This window comes from Trachinotus anak, unplaced genomic scaffold (genome assembly GCF_046630095.1).
Source record: "Trachinotus anak isolate AG129_WGS33_773 ecotype Australia unplaced genomic scaffold, CSIRO_AGI_Tana_v1 ptg000011l, whole genome shotgun sequence".
NCBI lineage: Eukaryota > Metazoa > Chordata > Actinopteri > Carangiformes > Carangidae > Trachinotus > Trachinotus anak.
In genome coordinates, this window is record NW_027273862.1 from 16637685 (window position 1) to 16664357 (window position 26673).

The following is a 26673-nucleotide window of genomic DNA, read 5'->3' on the forward strand; positions in this document are numbered from 1 at the left end:
ACATGTCAAACCTTGCACGTCCCTGGCCCTGGCAGATGGCGGGATTAATTGGCTTTTTATCATTTTGGGAGTGGGGGGGAATGTCTGGAATCTGAAGCAACTCCATAAAAGCTGCACTCTGCGAGGACTGCTTAAAATTATTAAAATCCCTGGAAGGGCTGATTCAAGGCAGTAAAACATGAGGAACTACCAATAAAGACCTGCTGCTATGGTTGAGTGAAGCCTCACTGACTCTTTACGAGCTGCACAAAAACACATTACTTACTCACTTTGACAAGTAGCCGAGGTATGAAGGCACCAAGAAGAGACAAACATACTATCTGATAAACAATGAATAACATTGTTGGGACACGCTGGCAGACTGTTTTTAAGACAAACTTGAGAATAAAGGGTAAAAAAAAAAATGAAGAGGATAGGTTGGCTTGAGTTAGACAGATTATTTGTGCTACTGCCCCACTTCAATGTTGCTTTTTTTAATTAGAACAAGTTACAGCTCATAAAAAATGGCATCCGCTGAAAATCTGAGGTACAGGGCTAAAACATTTACATACTCAACGAGAGACGTACTATTGTACAGTGAACTTTGGCATCAATTTTAAATATAGCTTTGGTCAATATCTGGGGAATAGAATAGAATAGAATAGAATTTGTCAACATATTGGTAAAGTCCTAAATTTTTAGTTTGTGATTGCTTTAATTAATTTTTAAGACCACATTTGTTGAGGAATCCTAAGAGAAAGCCATGTCTTTGACAACCTTGACTGTGGTTTGCTGGCTGAGAAACTTTATTGAATCAATCTTTCAACGATTTTCATAGTAATATTTTTTTCAAATTACATTACTTGGCTTTTAATTAATTATAATAATCTCATTTTTTATTTGCCTTTACATACTTTATCATCTACATTCTTTCTATTGTTTAATGTTATTGTCCTTCTATTTGCCCTTTATTGTAGTATTCCATTTTTTATTGTAAAGCACTTTGAGTTAAGTGTTCTATAAATAAAGTGTATTATTATTATTGTTATTATTATTATATTCTGTTGTTATGATAAGAATGACATACAAGTTCTGAAATGAGAATTACATTCAAGTGGTCAAAAGGTCAAATCCCTGTTTGAAGCGGAACAATTTCAACATCATTCAACAAAAAAAGATATAATTTTGATGACTACCTACTACTCATTGCAGTTTCTGATGTATGATGCAATTTCACTGAATGTTGCAGTATGTCTGGGGTTGGAAACAGATTGAAGTGTAGATGTAGTTTTTCACTCAACTTTAATGGTAACTTTTGATGAAGAATCTTGCCTTTCTGACTGCCTGGACTGTTACTGTGCATGCTTCCCATCAGTTTACAGACACAGCAGAAACGACTGTCTGTGTTGGCACGACTATCTTTTCCTTACCTGGAGGGCACAGTTCATCATACGAATGATGTAATCGAACTGTTGGTGGTCCAGTATGGCACGGTTCTGCTGAACATGAAGACTCAGTTCCTCAGTCAGACACTGGCGAGCTGCCTTGCCTTTCAGTGCGCGAAGCGCAGCCGGCAGTGTCTGTTAAGTAGAAGGACGACAAAGAAGGCTTCAGAAGAGAAAAAATACCTCTACATAAAGTGGCTGACCTGACATGACAGGTTGACTAGAAACAAAAAAGACATCTGACAATGTGTGATGTGTGTTCAATAAATGGGGAACACCTTTGCTTCTTGAGATTTTCAAGGTTTTTGAGAAAGCAGACTTTTATGTATCACTGACAAAGCGTTCTAATTTTATCTATTCACTGTTTACAGCGAGACCATGTACCAACACAGTCTTTCTAGCTACTTTATCCTGCTGTGTAGTTAACAGTGTTCACGCTCACAATTTGGCAGTGAAGAATTTATGGGCTCATGGGGTGTTCAGGATGCATGCTATACATTCTTACATTTGCACAGAGATGCAGGCCTGTATTATATAACTGCTATATGAAGCCACTGGGATACATAAAGTAACTGGCGACCATCCCATTTTAAACACATTGGCATAATGTGCAGGACGTTCACCTATGACTTCACATACATGGGTCTGCTATGAAGGAAAACATGAGCTGACATCTTTGTGTAGTATTGATGCTTGTAGAGTGACAGGAACAGATTAAGCTTCGTGTTCAAACAATAGTTATTGCTCAACAAAGCAAGCAAGATAATACCATAGATTCAAAGTGTGTTTTGGCACAGGCTCTAAACATTTCTGTGTCTGAGTGTCTGTGTGTCAGATCGGAGATATTAGGATGATAAAGGTGAAGAGAGAGGTGTGCTGGAGTGGTGTAACACAAAGGACAGATGCCTCCAGTTAATGAGCTTGTTTAGAGGTTGATTAGCTTCCGTGATGAAAGACATTGTGCATCACCTTTTCAGTCTCCAGGGTCTTGTTGTCAAAGATGAAGGAAATGCAGCTCCGCACCACCTCCAGCCTGCGAGCGCTGTTAAACACGGAGCCACTCTTACCCATAATGGACACTGGAATACAGAAAGACAGGGCAGGAATCACTGCATGTTGAATTTATCACCTAAACCAAACAAGTATTTTAAGACTTTTAGTCTAAGTTAACATCATTGCAGCAGTGCAATGAAAGCTGTTAAAGGTTGGCCATACCAACAGGTGGTCCAGCAGGTACAACACACTTCCTCTCAGGTCGTACAGATGGAGGTGCACTGCTGTGTTTTGCCACACCCTCCTGCAGCAGCTTCTCCACCTTTTCATCAGCCAGCAAGGGGAAGGGTACCTGGTGCACACGCAGGTGGGATCCCTCTGACGGTCGAGGCACTTTCTGGAATGCCATGTGGGGGTTTGGGTTCTCCTACAGCACATCCGCCAGGGAACAACATGAATGAATCGGATACACAGTTGTAGATACAGTAACATTAAAACCATTGACAGGTTTTAATGTTGTGGCTGACTGGTGTTAATTTAAAACATATGCAGAGCATGCTAAAATAAGGACATCTGCTCTATACAGTACAGGAATGTAGTTCTCATAAAGTGCATGAAGACTTACATTTCTGTACAGCTGCTCAGAGAGTTCCCGGATGTGCTTCTGCAGCATGGTGGGTTTGACCTCTTCTTCCTTAAAGCTGTCAATGTCTAAGGCCACCAGCTACAACACACAACCAACAAATAAAGAAAATAACAAAATAGTGATATTCACTTTTGAAGAGGTGCATCATCTAGGCTAGGGGTCGGCAACCTTAAACACTCAAAGAGCCATTTGGACCCGTTTCCCACAGAAAAGAAAACACTGCATTTATGAAATCAATGAACTGCTAAAGAGAAAACAAAATTTTATTTCTGCATGCAACAAAAACATTTTGAACTCCGAAAAAAAAAACGCTTGGTTGAAGGTTACTTTCAAATAAAATACTCAATGTCTATTTGAGTTCTCCTCGTCAGCAGTGAAAGCAGATTAATCTGCCCACGTAGCATTAAACGTTCTGTTTTCTTCAAAAACTTTTTTTTTCTTGGATTTATCCATGGTTGGCCTACCGAGGGTCGAAAAGCTCAATAAATCGTGTGCTGGCGGGTGTCCCACATCAGCGGTTGTGATGCATATTTTGAGCGACAAAAAATTAAACATGTTTTATTTTAATGTTACAAGATCACCATAATCTTCAAATTTAGAATAACATTTAAAATACTAACGAACTAAAATAAAATAAATTTAAATTAAATACTCATTATTTATTTTCCAAAGCTACAGGGAGCCGCAGCAGAGGGATGAAAGAGCCGCGGGTTGCCGACCCCTGATCTAGGCGAATACATTCAAAGGTTTTACTGAACAGTGTTCCTGCAGGGCAGTCAGTAATGACTGATAGTAACCTTATTAAACAGATAACCGGATAATCATACACAGACCATATGTGAGCAGTCCATATAAAAACAATTTCTTAGTCACTTAAGTGTAAAACAATATTTCTATATGAACATCCCCACTTATAGATTTAGAGTAAAGGAAGAAAAAGCTCAGCTTTAAATGGAGCATCATGGTATAGTACCTCATCAAAGAGATCACAGGCTCTGTAAGGCGGACCTCTCTCTGAGACAAAGCCAGCGAAGGCCATGCCATCCAAAACCTTGGTCAGGAAATCATTCTCAATGAGGCCTCGCTGGCCCAGGAAGGCAGTCTGGATAATGTCAGAATTAGAGCAGTTACAATCCCGTGCAGATGGGAGCAATGTAATGTTGTTCATATGGATATACTGTAGACTGAAAAACAAGCATAGTGATCACAGCCATTTTTAGATCAAGATTACAAAATCTTCAAAAATAGCCCTGTACAGGGGCCTTTTTTATTGTTGAAATCACAGATAAGTTCTACAGCATGTACAAAAAGGGATATAAATCTAGTTGCTGATGACTACATGCAAATGAATTTAATTTACTTTATGCATAATTATTTGTGCTTGTGGGTAGAAGAGATAAAACACTGTTCTCTCAAGCCTCTTCCACTAAGCGATACCAGGCGACTAAGCAGAGCGTTTGTTTATAATGTGATCCATGTGGGGTACTTTGAGGATGATGTGCTCAGGGGTTGCCATGGAGACACCACAGACATGAACAAACAAAAACCCCAGCACAAAACAAAAATGTAAACCTAATACTTTTCATATGGCTCATTGCCGGGCTTTGCCCAAGGTTACGGGACTGTGTCCGAAGCTTGCATAAACAAAAGGATAGCATCACGGAAGAGTCATAGGGCCTCTACAACACATTTAAAACAATATGCATACTCACACATGCACACACAAACACACACTTTATACACCCATGACAGGTTTATGTGTCGGGTCTTTACATGTAATTCTACACTCATTGCTGGACTCTGGCTAAAACATTCTTGGCAGATTTAGAGAACAAAGTGTTTGCTGAAGAGCAACCTAAGGTCACGTATCGGGAAATAAGGTTTTTGCAAAATCAGAATTTCTACAGTGGGAATTCCATTATGTTGTTTTCTTACCTTGTGAAAATGAATTACTGCTTCAGAATGAATGCGAATGAGCTGCAGGCAAGACCTGTAGCCCTGGAAGAGTTGTGCAAACAGCCTGAGAAAGACGGCCCTCACCTCCTTATCCTGGAACACACACACACACACACACACACACACACACACACACACACACACACACACACGCCACAATTTCAGTTAATTAAGCAACAGACATGTTGTTTGTCTTGGGGGTAACAGGCTACCGTCAGTTAGTGCCCTTACTCCAACACTAACCTTTTTGCAATAAGGTACTTTTTTTTGATGAAGGCAATGTGGGAGGAGGAGGTCATCATTGCTCATAATGAAACACCCTGCCACGAGGATCATGAATGAAGTGGTGGTGGTGGGGCATGTAATAGCAATGCTGACTTACCAACAACTTCAGGTTGGAGGGTGCAGTGCGAGGCGGAGGAAACGCATTGTCTGCTATCTCCAGATCAGGGTGCAAAACCTAAGAAAAAGAATTTATCTCCAAATGATTTATGTAGCGAAACTTGGAATTACTACAACAGCAACATAAGCAAATGATAAGTAACCATATAATTGGCCAAATTAGAAAGTTTCATATGACTTAATTAAGAAAGTAAAGCAAGAACATCAATTTTACCAGCAGTCACTGAGCATGTTTCAGAATAAGAATCCAAGAATCCAAGAATTACTTTAGTAAGTACCTTATGTGTGTATTAATGTGTTTGGATATGGACACACAGGATGGTATACATAGATGGTAAACAAAGACATACTACTGTCTAGTTGGTGTTCTAGTTGTTGGAAGTTGGATGCCTTCTTAAATGAATTCATGTTTTATTGCTCACTTCAAATATTACTATATTGTCATTTCATTTATTGTATTTGAATAGTATGCTTGCACCTATCTGTGTGTGTGTGTGTGTGTGTGTGTGTGTGTGTGTGTGTGTGTGTGTGTGTGTGTGTGTGTGTGAGTGTGCGTGCTTACCAGAGACAGAGAAGTCTGCGTTTGGTGTAACAGTGGTTCAGGGAGCAAGGACAAGTGGATACACTCAGGGATCTTTATTGTTCCTCCATCCAGGTCAGCAATAATAACATCCAACTGGTGAACACACATTAAACACCAACAGGTGAGGTTGTTTGATTGCAGCTGGAGTGTGTACTGTGAGGTTCAACACGTATGCCTGACAAGGTTCAGCCAAACCCAGCTAAATAAATATCTTGTAGGAGAGCAGACCACTTAATCTTCATCTGTAAAAACTTCCTGAAACCAAAGGGCTTGTTATGGGAACACTTTCCAGTAGAAAGAACACATTGTAAAATGTCATGATGCATCATCACTTTTAGGATATCAAAATAAATAAAATAAAAGATTCCAAGATTTGCTAATGATTCACAGGTGTTTGGAAGGACAGTTTATGATCTTCAAGCTCTGCACACAAATATAGAGATTTCTGGATGCACATGATACATCTACACTCACCAGATCCTGGATTTCACTCTGAAACATGGAGTGCACGCCAATGATGAAGGGAGTTGGGGAGCTGAGGACCTCCAGCAGCCGTGAAGGTAGAATAGGGATGTATGGGTAACTGAACACATGAGAGGACATTACCAATTAATACACAGAATATGTTTAATACTACAAGGAAGACAAATAAGGAAGAATTACTGGATGACTGGGCATCTGAGAGCCTAAAATAAACTTCCCTGCAGGGAAAGGGATGTGGTTGAGTGAGTGCTATTACGAAATTGAAACTGAAATAAAGATTGAAACTGGCTCTTGCGTGGCTCTCAGATAATATTCATACATTTTGCAATGTTATCATTTACAAGTTTTGGAAATTTAACATCATCATCAAATACCAGAAACTAGGGCAGTGTGACATGGACAAAATTACTTTAATACTGATAGTTCACAGAGTATATATGCATAATATGTTGAGAAACACAATCAGTAACGAGGGAATGACCGCCAAAGAGGTAGAGGGATTCTCAGGTAATTTCACTCTAACAGTCAGAAAATGACATTTGTGCTACTTATGTAAAGAAGCCTTTCAGAACAAGAAAAAACAAATTTAACCTATGCATATGGTGCAGATGATCTGTTCACATCACGATATTGATATAATTATATCAGCCAGCTCTTCCTGCAACACTAAGCTACTCATCAAGACCAGGATTAATATCATTCACCTGTTGCTACTGAAGGTGTTGTTTTAAGCATAGTGCATATAATAATAATAATAATAATAATAATAATAATAATACACGTGCAAGCACACACACACACAAACATATATATGTATATATGTATATATGTATATATATATATATATATGTATATATATATATATATATATATACATGGCAACTACCAAAAGGCCACATTGCAGATGTTCAGGACAGCTACTAAGCCAATACCAGCCAAATACCTACGCAGAATAAGGCTGGTCCTGAAAAGTTGGCTGAATGGGAACAACAAGGTCCGAGCCATCAACACATACGCCCTGCCAGTCATCAGATACCCGCTGGTATAATAAGCTGGCCAAAGGAGGAGATAGAAGCCACCAACATCAAGACAAGGAAGCTCCTCACATGTATGGAGGGTTTCACCCATATACAGTCTATGGTTTCACCCCAAGTCCAGCACCCTGAGACTGTACACTAAGCGGAACGAGGAAGGCTTAAGACTAGTGAGTCTAAGGACCACTACCCAGGATGAAGCAACTAAGATCCAGGAGTACATCAGGAAGATGGGCCCCCAAAGATGAACTGCTAAGTGAATACCTCAGGCAGCAAAAACCTGATAATGACGAGGAGGAGGATAAACCGTAATGGAGGGACAAGCCCCTACACAGCATGTACCACCGATAGATAGAAGAAGTGGCTGATACCAAGAAATTCTACCAGTAGTTGGAAAAGGCTGGAGTGAAAGACAGCACAGAGGCACTGATCATGGCAGCACAAGAACAGGCACTTAGTACAAGATCAATAGAGGCTGAGGTTTACCACACTAGACAGGATCCCAGGTACAGGCTGTGCAAAGATGCCCCTGAGACAGTTCAGCACATAACAGCACAGCGTAAGATGCAGGCAGTAAGGAGCGTATATGGATATGCGTATAAGTCATAACCAAGTAGCTGGCATAGTGTACAGGAACATCTGCACCGAGCATGGACTGGAAGTCCCAAGGTCAAAATGTAAGACACCTCCTACAGTGGTTGAGAAAATCTCTGAGCTAAGATCCTGTGGGACTTCCAGATCCAGACAGACAAACTGGTGATGGCTAACTAACCAGACATCATGTTGGTCGACAGACAGATGAAGGCAGTAGTGATAGATGTAGCAATACCAAGGAACAGCAACTTCTAGAAGAAGGAAAATGAGAAGCTCAAAAAATACCAAGGGCTGAAAGAGGAGCTAGAAAAGATGTGTGGAGTAAAGGCAACAGTGGTGCCAGTGGTAATTGGAGCACTGGGATCTGTGACCCCCAAACTGGGAGAATGGATCCAGCAGATTTCAGGTACAATATCTGAGGTCTCTGTCCAGAAGAGCACAGTCCCAGGAACAGTACAGATGGATAGTTAGAGCCCCAGCTACTGGCCACATGTTTTAGTATCTTTGGGCTAACAATGAACAAGAATATCAGTGTCTTGCATGGCAGGTTGCCGCCAGTTTCCTGTGTGTGAATGCTCATATTTAATGAACTCATGTTGAGGTTTGCAGTGATTTGTGAAAATGTAATATTGGGTAGAAAAATTACTTCTAAATTTTCCTCTAATTTTCCTCTTTGTGCCACAAAGGCACTATACAGTGAAGTTAAGCATCAGTCAGATCATAAGCTATGGAAGTCATAACACCAGCCAAGGTGTTAGTGGAAAGTCACATGAGGATCTGTCCCTCCACTGGGGTCAAACACATAGTTACCTGTATTTAAGGGGAAACATGAGGGCTTCCAGGGCGCGGCACGCCTCTCCAAGCCTCTGGTAACTGCTGGAGTGGAACAAAACCTTGTGTTCTGTCAGAACAGCACAAAACAGGCTTAAAACATTTTGGATTCCTGGAACGAGAAAACAACAGAGAACGAAATTAATGAGGTATTGGTTTGACTATGACTTGCATATTGTTCCAGATCATTTATTAAACATTCATTGCTATTTGTGGAGCATTTCAAAACTTAAACACAGATTAGAACAAACAATATCCAAGAGGGGGTTCTTTGCATTCCCAATAACTGCTTCAAGACACATAATACAAAACAAAAAACACAATACAAAACACACATTATTCCACCACCTCTGGTTTCATTTGATACCTGTTCGCCATTCACTTTTCCTCCATGGCCAACTCTGGTCTACTGCCGCTTAGCACATTTTCCTCATTAGAGGTCAATGATGCCACAGAGTATCTGATCCACACTGACCTCATGCCTGGATAACCTGTGATCTCTATCCACCAAACCTGCCCACCCTAACCCACCTCACCAATGGCTCACTGACACCATCCGAAAGCTGTGCATGGATCTCACGGTGTAAAACAAGTAATCCCACTGACCTCATTAACTATCTTGACTATCATCATCTCCTTGCACCTATTGAATAGATCTACTTAGTACTTACACTAAGGTCTCCTACTGCCCTGAAGCTTTGGTGTTGTCCCTCACTTGTAAGTTGCTTTGGATAAAAGCATCTGCTAAATGAGTAAATGTACATTTTTTTGTAATTTTGGCAGTGCTGCAGATCATGCATACCAATGTTAATACAGAAGGTTGTATTGCTACTTATGGCTGTCTGGGTATTGATGTATTATTATTGCCTCATTTTGAAATTTGTTCTGCCAGTGCTGGAGAACATCATAAGTGAACATTACTTAGTTTGCACAGGCTACTGCAGCCTCACCTGTTTATTGAATACATTTAAATGCCAATACAGTAAGTCTTTATCACTGGCACTGCCTCTCTATTTTATAGGGCATGGCACAAATAACAGCAGGCAGTAACTCCGAGCTAAAGCTAGTGTAGTATAGTGTGAAAGAAATTAAGAGTAAAAGTTGCCAAAGGTCATCTCAAAGAAAAGAGCTGAGAAATTGCAACTACACAACATCTACAATACTAAGAGAATTACTGCAGATAATCTGCAGGCTGTCCACTACCATTTTAAGCCATGTTACTTGCTGGCTCATGAAGACAAAAATAATACATTTTCACAACAAAAAGGGACTGTCAAACAGTGAATATAAACCTATGGGAAAACCCATCTCTGAAAAACAAAGGAAGTTACAGACTCTCATACAGTATAAATAATTTTTCAAATACTTATGTGACAATCAGGAAGAATTCCAAGTTTACAGTTCCTGTTATTGTTTCCTATCAAGCAACTGACAGACCAATTCGTCACACATTGGAGTGATAAGGAGAGAGGAACACTGGCAGACATACCCGCGCCACTGGGGGCGCTGGGTCTGGATGTTTGGCTGCCTGAGTGGAGCAGTTCAATGATAAACAGGAAACACAAGCATCAACAAAATCCGAGTTTTGAAGGTGAATGGGCTTTGTTAAGCCAAACGACTTGAGTTCATTCACCTAATTCGACACAGTGTGTCCAAATGATGGCACCTTTTTCTATTGAGAGAGATGCAAAGGAGTTTGCCTTGGTCATGTGACCACACCACTGAAGCTCAGGTTTCAGAATCACACCTCAGGTTCAGGTGTTTACTTATCTTGTGGAAACAGCGACACATTTCCGAGCCCTATATAAAAAGTAACAGCCCCAGACAAAAGAAGAGACAAAGGCAACAAACAACAAACAACAGGGCTGTTGATGTACTGTTTTATCTCGCCCTGGGGAATGCACTTCCTGTCCTGTGTGACATGTTCAACACACATTCCTCTCTGGTGACTCGGGTGACCTGTGCACACAGAGTGATCTGCCGACCTGCCTGTCTGCACAGCTACTAGCCTGTCCTTATATAGACATAAGGGTGACCTAATAAGTGGAAACGATACACTTGTTCTCTGTGAGTATTGCTGATCAGCTGATGTATGATATTTACCTTACTGTCAGCCTGCAGAGAAATCAGGCTGAAGGATGATTAACTCTGCCAGCGTCTGAGTCTGTCAGTCACTTTCACTCTCTATGTTTAACTCTCAGTCAGGTACTCCTGACATTTGTTCAGCTACACAATAGAAACAATTATTATATTATATTACAACAATCTGTTACTCATTGCTACAACAGCAGGAGGTCGGACAACAGATATAACTTCATACTTTTCCCCTTGCACATCAGCAGCATGTATTAAGCATATGGATGGAAGAATAAAATCTCTGTTAAAGGAACAGAGCAGCACTTTGGAAAATATAATTACTTGCTTGCGCTTGCCAAGAGCTGCATGAGAAGAATGATACCACTCTCATATCTGTATGCAAAATATCAGGGCTTACAACCAGGAGACAGTTAGCACAGCTTAGCCTCTAAATAGGGAGGAAAACCAAGCCAAGCCAAAGAAAAATAAATAAATAAAAAAGAAAATCTGCCTATACCAGCGTCTCTTTACCTCGCTAATTTAAATGCCAGGTAATGCTTGTTAAACCCAACATATCAAATGTTGAAATGCTGAAATTTTATTGTTTTATGAAAAATATATTATCAATTTGAATTTGATGCCAGCAACACATTTCAAAAAAGTTTTGACATAGTCATGTTTACCACTGTGTTGCGTCACCTCTTCTTTTAACAACACTGTAAATGTTTGGGAACTGAGATCAGTTTCTGGAGTTTTGAAAGTGAAATGTTGTCCTATTCTTGCCTGATGTAGGACTTCAACTGCTCGACAGTTCAGAGTCTCCTTTATTGTATTTTCCGTTTATGATGTGCCAAATGTTTTCAATGGGTGACAGGTCTGGACTGCAGGAAGGCCAGTTTAGCGTCAGGACTCTTCTAGTGTGGAGCAATGCTGTTGTAATACATGCAGAATGGTGTTTGGCATTGTCTTGCTGCAATATGCAAGGCCTTCTCTGAAAAAGACGTTGTCTAGATGGCAGCATATGTTGCTCCAAAACCTGTATATATCGCTCAGCATTAATGGTGCCTTCCCAGATGTGCAAGCTACCCAGGCCATGGGCACTAATGCACCCCCATAACATCACGGATGCTGGCTTTTGAACTGTGCGCTGATAATAAGATGGATGGTCCCTCTCCTCTGTAGCCCAGACGACACAGCGCCCACGATTTCCAAAAAGAATTTGAATTTTTGATACGTCAGACCATACGACAGTTTTCTGTTTCGCCTCAGACCAAATCTTAAATGAGCTCGGGCCCAGAGAAGTCGGCAATGTTTCTGGATCATGTTTAGATATGGTTTTCTCTTTGCATGGTAGAGTTTCAACCTGCATTTGTCGATGAAGCAATTAACTTTGTTCACAGGCAATGGTTTTCAGAAGTGTTCCTGAGCCAATGCAGATTTCGACTATAGAATCGTGTCTGTTTTTAATGCAGCGCTGCCTGAGGACCCAAAGATCATGGCCATCTAATATTGGTTTTTGGCCTTGTCCTTTGCACACAGAGATTTCTCTGGATTTTCTTAATCTTCTAATGATATTATGAACTATAAATGCTGAAATTCCTAAATTCTTTGCTATTTTACATTGAGGAACTTTATTTTTAAATTGTTGCACTATTTGCCCACGTAGTTGCCCAATCATCTTAATCATATTAGTTATGAAATATTCAACCAGGTGTTTTTTTAGCATGACACAACTTTTCCAGTCTTTTGTTGCCCCTGTCCGAACCTTTGGGAAAAAAAACAAAAACAAACAAAAAAAAACACAACAAACCAGCATCAGTACTGTGTCACCTGTCTGTGACACCCTGCAACAGTTTAACCACAGCATCATACAAGAGTGACTATGCTGTCATGATACCCTGACCTCAGATGACCTGGCAATGATTAAAGCAAGTCAAACTTGAGCACAACAACACTTAACACTTATCATGCAGTGCTGTTCGCATAATGTACTGTACTGATTAATGGAAACCGGCTTATGAAGACTCACAGACCATCTCTGGATATTATGTCAAGATTGTTTTGTTTTGAGTATTCAGATCCCAGATTGGCGACAAATGCTTGACTTCCACATGACCCTGATCACATGTGTATCAGTGAAGTACCCCCATGTGCCTGTTCTCCACTTTGTCCAAACAAAAAGAAGATGGTGTTAATACACTCAGGAAATAAAATCCACTCTATTTTGAAGCACATTCTTCTAATCAAACAAGGCTAAATGAGGGCCAACTTTCCATTACAAATCAAATTTCAGGTAAATTATATTAAATATCACTCTCATCTTGCCTAGGGTTGCAGAAAGTGAACTAAACCTGATTTATCTAGAATGACCTAAAAAAGTCTAAAAATATAATGAACAATGGCTCCGTTCATGATTTATGCCAAACCTTTATTGTCAACGGCTGAAGAAAGTGTATGTACAATGTGAGTCATGGTGAATCAGGAATGTGTCTTTAACAAAGCACGTATTGACTGCATAAATCCCTTCCAGTTGTCTGAACGCATTGTGCAAACGTGAAACCATCAAACTGCATCAAATTTTCATCATGTGCAGAAACACTGATGGAACACAGTGAAAACCGCTTAATCCAAGTTCTTCATGGGTCACTGCAAAAGCCTCCTGACTGTAAAAGTCCTACAGTACTGTAGTTTAATCACCACGTAATTAGGAAAGTAGAATGAGGCCTCCAAATACCTGGTTCAAGACTGAACGTAAAATATGTCACACACACAGTAAGCTGCTTCTTCAAAAATCAACTAAGAGGATGATGCCAATCAGATTATAACAACCAACAACACAAAAAATGTCTTAAAACCAAAAAGGGAGTATTGTGTAGACATTACAACCTGCAGCAGGAAACCATTCATTAATCATTCAATCATGTACCATGATTCATATCAATAACAAATAAATGACACTACATAGTGCGGTTGTGGATATATGGTAATACAGTCCCTACCAAGGTCTGTCCTGACTCATTTCCCCTCTTGCCCCATCATTACTAGTCAGCAGTTACCAAAGTGGGTGACCTACCCAGCTGCTGAAAAAGCAGAGCAACACTCTTGCATGTGACCGGTAATGTGTCGTTCAGAGGCGTCTGGATAAGCTGGCGGTCTCCTGCTCCAAGGCTAAACAGCTTCTGTAAAGAAAAATAAACACAGTAAAGGTCAGAAAACAGCCATGGAAAATTTCTATGTACATAACGTCTACAGGGTCAAGCACTTACGACTGCAACTGACAGTGATTCATTTAGATTTATGGCCAAGTATACTGGGGCTGTATCAAATACTGCGGCTGCAGGACTGAATAAGCCATTTAAATGAGTTTACTTCTCATTGAGCAAACAAAAGCTCATTAGATGTTCACCAAAATATAACTGGTACAGTACATAGCTGCAGAAACATCACCTTTAAAACATCCTTGCATTAAAAAATATAAAAAACCCATTTTGATAGTGTGTCTGCTGCTCAAATGCCCATTTACCGATTAGTCAAGTCAACTTAGTGATACAATAATTGTACTTTGAATATCAAGTCTTGAATGGTTTGTGTTTCAGATTATAGAGTGCTGAGAAGTGAAAAGTGTCTGGTAGAGTTAAGATGTAGAAAAAAAGACAAGTCCTTAGGTCATGTGAAATATCAAAGGTGTCACAAGGTCTCATTCATACAATTCTTGACATACATGTATGTTTAACTAGGTGCTGTTTTGACAGATGAGTCTGGTCAACTTATGAGGTTCTCCCTAAAGGCAGATATGAAGACTTGGGATTTTAAGTGTTGTTGTGCGAGGGAAAAGGAATCAGGCCAAATTCTTCCCTCTTATACCTCATTACCCACCTTTTAAAACATTTTTTCAAATCTTATTTTTACCTCTCTCATGAAGATTTCTCGCCAGTGGCTGCAGTAAACACAGAGTAGGTTTTATCTTCAAAGGTGAAAATAAGTAAACTATTGTCTAGTTCACTGCATTAATAGCCTCACCTTCTGACACTTGGCCACCAACTGCAGCAACCAATTTTTTTTATTTTTTTTTATGAAGAATCTTAATGCACTGACATTTAAAATATATTCCTTCTATAAATGCAGTTTAAATCTTATTTTTACCTCTGTGATGAAGATTTCTCGCCAGTGGACGCAGTAAACACAGAGTAGGTTTTATCTTCAAAGGTGAAAATAAGTAAACTATTGTCTAGTTCACTGCATTAATAGCCTCACCTTCTGACACTTGGCCACCAACTGCAGCAACCAATTTTTTTATTTTTTTTTATGAAGAATCTTAATGCACTGACATTTAAAATATATTCCTTCTATAAATGCAGTTTAAGAGCTCTGCTGTCCTTTACCCCACTCTAGACTGAGGTATTTTGCTCCGAGTAACATGATGGAAAAAAAATGACATATATGTATTAGAAAATTACTGCCTGTGGCTGGATAACAATCTCTGGCACCATCTTAACACAATATTTCTGACTGGCTGCACAGCAAACATAAATCATTTTAGTAGCTGCACCATTGAGCCTCACCCATCACCTCCACAAACAATCACTGCTTCACAGTGGAACAGGATTGACATTAACCATTTCTAGCTCCTCTCTGGACCCCTGTGAGGAGCAGGGTCAGTAGCAGAACAGTGACATGTCTTGCAGACTGCAGTACTTTGTGATACTTTGCCTCAGTTAAGACTTACCTGCGATCCACCTGCGATAGGAACCTGGAATGTAAAGAGGTTGGCCACCAGACCCTCTAAAGGGAAACTCAGGCTATCGATGTACACTGTGTAGATCAGACCCAAGCACCCCTGGAAGGACAACAAGTGAAATACAAGACATCACACATGGAAAAATAAGGAGGATAACTACTCTTTATAGACATCAATATTGCAGCTCGTTGTTGATCATCATCTGCATTTACACTTTCTGTGCCATAAGACAAGAATGACAAGTTTGATTAGTCAGTGACATTGAGGTAAAGTTTTATAGCCCAGTTTATTCTAATAGCTCCTGGTAACAGCAGAGCATGACCATGAGTCTAAAGGAACTATGATTGACTTACGTCTGTTCATATTTATATCTCATTCATTTTAATGAGTCGTGTGCTTAGGCTTGAGCAAACTCAGGCCTGTTTTGCAGACAGTGCAAATCAGATTAGCATCATCTCAGAAGTGCAAGATAAAAGCACTGATCTAAAAAAACTTCTGAGTATTCCTTATAAAAAAGACAGAAAAATATTTTTAAATCAAGATTTAATCATATTTTGTCTTAGTACCCGGAATATCTCGGGGTAATCCAGCCTGGACACGAGAATGAGACTTTTTGGTGCAAACACTTGAGCTGGCTGGATCAGGCCATCCTCCTCTGCCTCCTCATCTTCATCTCCATCAGCCTCAATACTCTTTGATCCCTGAAACATCGAAAAAAGAAACTATTTCAGTGTGGAGTTCAACACAGTGCCATGGACTATAGGCCTTGAACTGTACTGTAGAGCATGCCAGCACCACTGAGCTCCTGGTTTAGCTTCTGAATACATCATGTGCTTCAAACTCAGTCTGCCCAGTACGTGTCTGGCATGTGTTATACATCACATGTGTTATTTGCACATTTTCAAGAGAAAAATAACTGACGTTCCTCAACATTAAGAGCGTTTGGTGGTAATGTATGTTGAAATTTAGATGGCAATTCAACTTCTAACCTTACATTTTGCATTTTCACTTGAGGGTTGGGTCTCAAAACAGGCTTTTTAATTGTATTTCTTCTACAAAATAAAAACAGGCACTTTAAACTCAGACAAAGTCAGCAAGTCAGCCCCTGAAAATCTTAAAAATCCTCCTTTGTCTCCAGAGAGGAGACATGCATTTATGAAAGTTTGGACTATCAATTATCTCCTTTCCTAATCTGTCTCTTTTCAGGACAGTTGCTCCTCCCACTGGAGCCAATGAATGAACACAACGGATTTAATAAAATTACAATGAGGTTAATAAAAGAGCTCGCCTGCAGACAAAGATCATGTGAGTGCATTTGCTTAGAGAGGAGCCGAGATGAGTTTAAGAGATAAATACTGCTTCCCTGTCAGAGTCCCATACTAACACAACAAATGTAAAACATCATAGGTATTAGTGACCAGTGAATACCAGACATGCTAATAGCTGCACAATGTTTAGTATTTATTATGTTTAGCAAGAGATATCATTTACAGTTAGACAAACTTAGCCATTAAAACATCATTCTTTATTGTTGGTCACAACATATCTTAAACTGCTTCTACCCTGAATAAGTTTCAGTTTTTTAATGCATTCCTAAACTAAGTATTTGTAATGGAAATTGCTGTAAATAACATTAGAAATAAGAATGAAGTGGAAAGAGCATAACAACTGCCCTAACAAAGAGAATTGCATTCAGATATGTATTGACAGGAGGTAGTGTAAGTGAACAGTTCAAAAGTATAAAATTACTTTTGCCATAATCAAACATATTATCTACCTTTAACCAAAATTATAACAGGCTCATACAAGTTAGTCTCAATCTGGTTCTAAGAGTCTCTATTGTGGATCCCTGAGTTCCGTCAGAACACCAATACACCAACCTCTTAGTGTTCATTCCTAACTAAAGCCCTTATCACAATGTGGTATATTTCTCCAGGCAGTGAAAACATGCCATAAGTTTTTCAGTATCTTGGGACCAAGGAGTATGGGATCAAAATATCCCATTCAGATGGGGGTTACATTTCACCATTATTCTTAGGATTTGGTTCAATTATTAGACAAAATACATTCCTCTGCCGCCTGTCTGGACTCTCCCCGGAATCTGACTGAATAGATAAGGATGTCAGTTTAGAGAGTAAAGATTGTTAAAACACCCTCACGTTTCAAGAAGATCTTCAATGCCATACACTGAATCCAGGAATGCGTGTTTATTTTGCGGGACCATGATGTCTGGACGAGGCCAAATATAGCCTCATCTAATAATTAACACAAGGCTGACCTAAAAAAAGGTAACGTTGTGCTTTGGTTGGAGAATCTGTCAAAGTCAAAGGTTTATAGGTTCAATCTTCACAATATAGTCTGTAACATACGCAAAGGGTCAGTGTGCCTGGGTCAAGCGTTTTTTTTAACATACACAAACATTTCAATTACTGTAAGCTATTTTAGATAGTGTGGTAAAAAGCAAAATAAAATTCTTTTTTTAATACTCATGCAGAACACAACCCTACTGAGAAACTGCTGCAGCCTCGCATTTTATAAACCAGAATTTACCTCCTTTTCAAAAATGGAACACTCACAGGACAGTATAGTCCTGTGAATTAACATAAATGGCCACAAATGAAACTCTGAAACATGTTGTACTCACTTTATTTTCGACAACTTCCTGCTTCTGACTGAAAGTATAGTTTCAGTCTTTTTTAACCAGTGATGAATGTGATTTGAGTGAAGTTAAATAAAATAAGATCAGGCTATGTATAATATTGCATGTGGAAGCACCTTTCTATTAAGCCTCAACTATTTCTGGCACATTTTTTGATGAAACAACTGCACTACACTTCTGTTGTAAAAGTAATGTTGTTATAGCTTATTCTGTCCTGCAGACCTAGGATAAACATTGCATATGGAGTGTTTGTGGGGGAAAAAAGTTCTGCCCTTAACTAACAGCCTAGCCAGTGCCCAGATAGCAGTAAAGAGACAATAATCAAGTCTAAATTCGTTGTTAATAGCAATTCCTATTTCCTCCACAGAGCCAGTGTGTGAGGGCAGAAAACAGCATATTTCCAGTTGAGGGATTTCACCAACCAGTTACAAGTAATGAGAATAAAGTCTGTTAGACTCCTCCAAAGGGACCTATAACAGTCAACAACTGGGCTATTTTTGCTGTTTTTCTCCCTTTGATGTGGAAATTTGCCCTAAATCCACCCTCCTCTGATACTTTGGAACCAGTGTGGAAAAATGTGCCCAGTTATTGAACACAGGAATGTTTGTGTAATTAGAGCCCGCTTCACACAACAAGCAGAAAAGTAAACTAATGAGAAAAGGATGAACTACTTGACTACTACTTGTGTTGATTCTAAAAATTCCACCAAAGTGACTCTTACAGTGATGAAAACTGACACATTTTCTTGTAAAACAACAGGATTTCATCTCAACTTAAAAAACGTTTTCTGATCTAACAGGAATGTGATTGAAAACTGCCTTCCACATGTGAAAGGATGTGAAGTCACAGTGGGCAGAGTGACCAGAGTCATTTAAGGCCTCTAACAAAGTCAAACACAATGAAACAATTACCCTGGTATTCTGTGGGCTTTTGGCAAAGGGGGACATTAACAAGATCATTCATGAGTACAAAAATGATCCTGTTGAAACAATTCTGTTGTAATCAATAATTTATGGGAGTTTTGAACATTTGTGCTGTGACCCCTAATCTATAATCAAACACAATCTTGTATGCATGAGTAAATGAAATGAAACGCGCTAGAGGGGAGCACAGGTCCATCCTCTCTCTTACAACAGCATCCCTCAGCAAGCTCACAGTTTATTAGACTGGATCCAAGCAGGCTTTTGTTTTCTACCACGCGACAGACATTCCTAAAAGTTTAAACAGTGCCAAAGACAGTAAAAAAACTAAACAATAAGCCCAAAGTGGAAAACAGAAAATGAGAACCATCACATTAGTCGACTGAGATATCCCCGATGGCCTCTAAGAGTCATGAGAGACACATGAGGATGAATGTGACCTCATGTTTAATACAAGATTCCATGAAACTGAGGATCATCACTGTGATAGTCTTATAAAGAGCCTTATAAGGAGGATGAGAAGCTCAACAGGGATGTGATGCAAAGTTGTTTAATGGAGTGACAAAGTGATTTATGATAACAGATTTCACTATATCAGGATTGATAGGGCTAGTATGGTGGCTCAGTGGTTAGCACTGCTGCCTCAGTTACATGGGGTTTGTCATTTTCAAGTATAGTTCACATTATTCATATGTATACATATATGTATATGTATTCTTTTCACTTGGTACTCCTGTTTACTCCAGCAGTCCTAAAACAGCTGTAGAGTATGGGGAATGGAGACTCTAAAGTATCATTGGTTATTAAGGTCCCTTTGATGGAGGACTAACACCCCAGTGGATTCTGGGATAGGCTAGAACGACCTCTGATCATGAAAAAGATCAAGCTGTTAGAGAGAATAAACAAATCAATCAATGCATGAATGAAAACAGCTGTTGATGTTAAAGGATAGCTCAGTCCTGGCATGTAAAGGGAGTTTTTCCTTACCACTGTCGTCAAGTGCTTGCTGGTGGGGAACTGTTGGGTCTTTGTAGTACATGTATGTGTGCGTGGGTGTGTTGCAGTCTTACCTGCAGATTGACCTCGGCCTCATAGAAAGTGAGGCAGGAGCAGAAGTGTCGGTCTGAATCAATATCTGTCAGCACGACGGTGAAGAAGGTGGGTGCTTTCCTATCCCTGGACAGCCTCCAACCTCCAGGCTGGCAGAACTGAAAAGACATTCAATAACATACCATCATATGAAAATGGAGGATATTCACACAAGTCACACAACATGGTCAGATATAAAGAGTGTTTCAGTGACTGAAGCAGCAACAAGACGTTTAAGCTCTGATCATTTCAAACACAAAAGATTTGACATTGTTAAAAGATCAATTGTCCTCCGAGATTCTCTGCTGGAAACTTATTTAAACCTTAAATGGACAGGGCATCAACATATTACCGTAGCTTGTCTAATCCTAATGCTCCCATAGAGAGCATAGTCAGGATGTCCTGTTTCAGTGCAGTAATTACATCTCATCATCAGAGCGGGAAGTGGCATGTTCAGTATTTATCTTCCTTTGCTGATGAAATCATCAGCAAAGGTGTCAGACCAAACTGCTCACTAACCCTCTGATCATAAAAAGGAAGCATCTTAAATGAGATGGAAAAATGGAAAAATACCCACAAGCTGAGAAACAAAGCAGCATACCAGCCAACTGTGCTACAACACATTAGATAAATTTAAGGTTAAAACTGACACTGATATCAAATATTTATATATATTACCATCAATTGGATTGTATCAATCACCAACTAAGAAAACAATATACTGTATGTTAGAAAAAGAGATCACTGTAAACAGAGATTTGTTTAAATTCTAACTATCTGGATAACAGACCCAGTCTCAAACTTACTGGTTGAGCTTTGGATACGAGTTAGTAAAGCAGACTTGTATTCTCAAGTATGACTCTCCATGAAGTCAAGTTCTTCCAAAATCTTCCTGGAATAAATTATTATTTATATTTCCAAACACTGTTTATTGAGGATTTAAGAGTAACACAAATCAACAATTTTTGATGCATGACAAAACTGAGCCATTTTTAGCGAATTGTGGGCACAGAAACTCAGAACAACTGTTACCATAATAAAAATCATCTTAAACAGGTTTTAGGTCTCAAAGCAGCAGTGTGAGTCATAACCAGTCCTGACACAAAACATCTGCGGGTGTTGAAAAAAACAAGCTTTTTTCTGATAGTGTTGTTAGACATATACTAATATACTTATTATGCATATAGTAATTAATTTGCAAATTAATTTTATAAATGGAGACTTTATTTTCATATATTTTGTCCTTATGCACCAACACAATGAAAATGTTGCTTTCACATAAACACTTGATCTTACAAACCAATAAAACCACTCACTGTAAGACGGATTCATAAAGCACAATGAAAAACTGCCATGTCAAAGCAAGAAAAAAAGGGGTTAATGATAGGTATGGGGAAATGGATATATTATTATTTGAAAGTGAGAGTGGCACAAAGAAGAGGAGAGGGCCAAACTATGGGATGCAGGTGGGCATTTGGTCAGAGAGTCCTGTGTTTGTGTCTGGTCTCTCTGTTTTTCCTGGAGGCCCAACTGGCCTGGCTCTAAAAGCGGTGTTTAGACTGCTCCTCAGGGGTTACAGAAGGGATCAACAGACACATGGAGGAAGAGAGGAGGGGCGGGTAAAGGAGGGGTGGGTGAGGGCAAAAACAGATGGACTGATGGATGGATAGATCTGTGTACAGCAAAAGAAAAATATACTGGCAAGGTAATGTATCTGAGACAGAGGAAGAAGAGGAATAGAGAAGGAAAAGAGGGAGTTGATGAAGAAAAGGAGACAGAAAGAGAGAGAGAGGAAAGCAGATTAAGAGAGGAAGAGAGGAGAAGGGGGAGGAAGGATTTGGCTTGTTCGACGTAGAAGATTGGACCAGGATGCCACCGTCTTCCAGCAGATACAATAGCTTGCAGGAAATCTGTTAAACCTGCATTGTGGTGAGGGGAATGTGTTTGCGTGTGTGTGTATGTGTGTGTATGTGTGTGTATGTGCATGCCAGGCCAGACAAGACCCAAGGACAAGAGGGGGATAACTGTGATCCTGTCCTAAACTATTCCAACTATGCCATTCATTGTTGTCAAAAAAGAGATAAACACCTTTGGGCCTGCATAGCTCAGAAGATCATAGGAGATATAACATCCTGTTCTGTGTGAGTGTGTCCATTACAGTGTATGCATGTGTGAGAGAGGGACTAACTTTAAGGGAGAGCGACATGCAGATAACACATGGAGGTGCAATGGTGAGAGGATTCATTGACTTCCCTGTTATTAAATCAGTGTTTCCTTTAAGCCCTTATCTCGCCTGTAGGTCTGCAGAGAGACACTCGAAGGCTGGCGCAGGTTCAAAGACACTTTAGGGAGCTCAGTGTTTAGAAAACTTTACTTAATTCAGGGGCCATTGCATCCAGACAGAGTACTGACATCATTGTAGACACAACTTACTGATGTATAACCAAAAGATGAATGATCATCTAGCTTATGTTGTAGCTGGATAGAATAAGGACGTTACAAAGGGGCAAGTTCAAGGAAATGAATAAGACAAAACTCAATTTAAAACTCTATTCTTCGCCTATTGTATTTTTATTAAAACATGAGGTATATTACACAAGCTTTAAACATATTTTCAAGAAACTTTATCCAATTACGACTCTCATTATGACTTTATGAGTCTTCAACAACTAATAATGCATCCTACACAAAGGTGCTCTCATAATTTAAACAATTTGAAAGTGTCTTGATTTCAGAATCTGTCCTGCTTTTTTTAAACTTCTGCAAAGGCAGGGAAACCTCTGAAGGACTGCAGAGCTTTCTGCATATATTGTTTGTCAAGTTTAACTATGCATAGTTGTGTGTAAACATTTAACTTGAAAAAATGTCATTTGCGATCCAGTACAGCACAATATAGTGTGGATATAAATACACACCACCACATTTCTGAGGGTAATCCCAGCAGGAAAAATTGATGTAGATCTGATGTTTAATAGGAATGGGATAAAATATAGATATGGGAATATTTTGTATTACTTCCACTTGCAATATGTTATTGATAGACTGGCGGCAAATACTGATATTTTTATTAAAAAACGTTGTAAACGCATTCCTGTGCTAATATGACTTACCAGAGTCTGCTGCTAATAAGACTGAAGGTACACAGATGCACACACCAACACCTACGCACATAATGATAAAGAACTAATATTAGTATGAGCTGGATCAATCAGGGTATGGATAAGATAAAGATAAAATCCTAACCATACCCATCCCTACAGCTGGTTAGCGGCTGACTTTAGGGGGAAATCACAGTTCAAGTCCCTTTACTAACAGCCTTGTTCAACCCGTGTTATTACTTCATTAAAGTGTTGTTAGTTGGAAGAGCTTTTTAATATCTTTTGTCCTTGCAGCTGCTAAATACTCTCACAAAGCCATAAGGTCATCTGCCTGCTACCTTACAATTTCTATTTTACAAGTGTTTGAGAAAAAGTTTAGGCTAGAATCTGGGCTTATTCTACCTTGACTGATGGTGCCAGTGTGTCAATTAGATTTTCTGGAGTACAATTAATCGTTTCGATTAATCGACTAATCGGTAAAATAGTTAATGGATTAATTGATTTTAAAAATTGCCATTAGTGGCAGCCCTAATCAAAATCTCATCTGACACAAGTTGTACTGTACATTCAGCTACAGCACGACACAGAAATCCACAGCAGTGCAACAGGTGCCAGGGTCATTGCTTAGGAAACATAGCCTTTATACAGACACACACAGACGCACACAGACACAGCAGAGAGAAAGGACATCTCCTATTCCAAAATTAGACCTTAGTCAAGTGACACAGGAACTCTGGGACACACTTGCTATATTGATGTCAAAGAATAAACTGCCTCCTGATAAACCCTCTGCATCACATCATGTGCTGCAGCCTGGCATGACTGACTCCCACCAACTGCACTATTCACCTACTCAGGCAGTGACACTGGATCTGCAGTCTGACCTGCTAAGCATCGTCACAGCAGAGTCCTCGAGGAGCAGCACCAATAAAAAGAAAAGAACAAAAAACACACACACAGAGGCATTGCCTGATCAGGACAGGGCTGCATTCTTATACTATGACAAGACATTAATGCCTGGTCACGCTGGTGCAGGCCAGATATAACTGGGGCGGCAGCCATTACTAAAGATGACTCAGGACAAACAGACAGCCACACTGACTTTAGAGTCAGCTTCATTTTTTTGTGGTATGATACAGCATAAATGTGACAGCAAACAGGTTTAGTGTGTTTTTATTATGACCCCAGCATTTGAGAGATCTGTACTTAGTGAAATACAAACAGATTTCGTAGGGTCATAAAACCTTTAAAGAGTTCCCGTTACCACAAATGAGCTCAATCCAACAAATTCTTTCAGAGAAGGGCTTATTTCATAATATGGTTGAGTTACAAAAACCCAAATGAAATCAGGCACCAAACTCCTTCATGTTTTCTCTCCATAGCAATAAATTGTGAGTAGACTAAGCTGTCTCCTCTGATCTAAGCATCAGCAAGAATAACCTGGACTGAATGAGGGGAAAAACGAAAACTGATACTAATAAGATAAACAACATGTATCATAAACAACCAAAACATTTGCAAACCTAAAAATACATCTTAAAAAATAAGTTGCTCCCAGACTGTTTCAAAGGAAAAGATGTGGGAAAAAATATTCGAGAGACAACTATAATCATCTATACTTTCAAACATTACTAGTGAACTGTTGATGGAGCCTGAATGTAAAGCGACTGCCAATACAATGTGGTCAGGAAAAGTTAGCAACAGATGTGCGCTACACCATGTACTTCCATCATCCTCTTCCTTCCACCTTATTCTTTCCCCGTGCATGTGGAAGAGACACATGCCAGGAAGACAACACAATGACGGAAAGTGAAGTGTGAGGTGTCAGGGCCCAGAGAAGGACTGGCCAGGGGTGAGAAGGTCAATGGCGTGCTGCCTGCCTAGCACTTCTATGTTATCAGGTCTGCAGGATGAGCAGTGGACAAAACAACCACAGACGGCTGCTCCAGCCCAGCGGTTTGGCGCACAAACATGCAAGTGCTCCCCCTTCCCTACCCGTCTTATTCCCTCAAGGTCAGCATGATGAGTACGAGCAACAAAACTGTCAACAAAATGACCATAGTAGCACCATTATCCAAATACTATTTAGTGTTTGTGAGTGCTGTGAGTTCACTTTCTGTGCCAAAATGTTGTGTGTTTAGCTCCCTCCCTCAGCACTCTGCTGAGGTGGCAGCTCCCCTCCTTAGTTCAATTCCTCATCTCAGACCCCCACTGTCACCAACACTCCTGGTTTCCCTTTACTCATCTGTTATGCAATACCAGGCACATATGGTTCATTTTAGAGAGATATTTTTAGATGACCATGATGGACCACTATAAATTAAAAAAAAATGTCTAGTCAGGAAGGACAGGAAGAGTCATCTAGCAAATATTACAAACAGTGCTGTACACAAATTTTGAGCTTCATAAATGCCATATGTGGAGGAAATTTAAGACTAGACAAAAGGCCTACTACAACATGTATTTTTAGTGCAAACTTGAAGGGCAATTTTTTTTGCCACGCACAGTTCAGCTACAAGCTCATAAGGACAACTGTGCCGAACCCCCATTTACCCAACATCCCTAGGGAAGATTTGTTCACTTCAGGGTGAATATTTGGGTTTATTTCAAAAGAGCATAAATTAAAAACATACGGCCAGTTCACCACATGAAACTTGAAAACAGAAATGCATAAAGAGGCAAATAAAAAGGGACCCTTCAGATAATTAGACATTCCTATGCTTAAATCAATCTGCTGTCACATCAGTCCATTCTGCTCTCACAACCTTTCTCCAGAATCTAAACCTGAAGCATCCGTGTGACGTTCACAGTAGGCGTGGGGGTCCCAAACATTAGATGGATTTTATTATGTGTGTATGAGTTTTTATCAAAATTTGGTTAACAAACACCATATCTTCCAAGCATAGATGAGCTGAAACAGAGTTAAGGGAAAATCTGCTGTGAAATATATACAAGAGACTAAAAATTCCCTTTCAGAATCCAAGAAAAGTCCATGGATTTTCCTAGCACTGTTTAAGAGCATGTTTCAGTGGTAAAACTGATATTAAAACCACTTGAACAGGATAACAACAAGCATCATCCAATAAATACTCGCATTGCTGTAATGAAATCTGTCAAAACATACAGCCGTTAGATCAACTGTGTAAA

General features: G+C 39.6%; 1 protein-coding gene across 3 annotated transcripts in view; it reads right to left on the reverse strand.

Annotated features, from left to right (window-relative positions):
• The window catches only part of sbf2 (SET binding factor 2), a 100132-nt gene that overhangs the window by 39916 nt on the left and 33543 nt on the right, over positions 1-26673 (reverse strand). For all 3 annotated transcript variants that reach the window (XM_071488486.1, XM_071488485.1, XM_071488484.1), the window contains 14 exons: positions 20410-20547; positions 16327-16461; positions 15749-15859; positions 14096-14201; positions 8926-9058; positions 6479-6587; positions 5984-6097; positions 5402-5479; positions 4999-5112; positions 4037-4165; positions 3043-3141; positions 2640-2844; positions 2394-2503; positions 1410-1559 (listed from right to left, as the gene is read on the reverse strand). In XM_071488486.1, the coding sequence (XP_071344587.1) occupies positions 1410-1559; positions 2394-2503; positions 2640-2844; positions 3043-3141; positions 4037-4165; positions 4999-5112; positions 5402-5479; positions 5984-6097; positions 6479-6587; positions 8926-9058; positions 14096-14201; positions 15749-15859; positions 16327-16461; positions 20410-20547 (1731 nt within the window). The remainder of the gene's footprint in view (positions 1-1409; positions 1560-2393; positions 2504-2639; positions 2845-3042; positions 3142-4036; positions 4166-4998; positions 5113-5401; positions 5480-5983; positions 6098-6478; positions 6588-8925; positions 9059-14095; positions 14202-15748; positions 15860-16326; positions 16462-20409; positions 20548-26673) is intronic.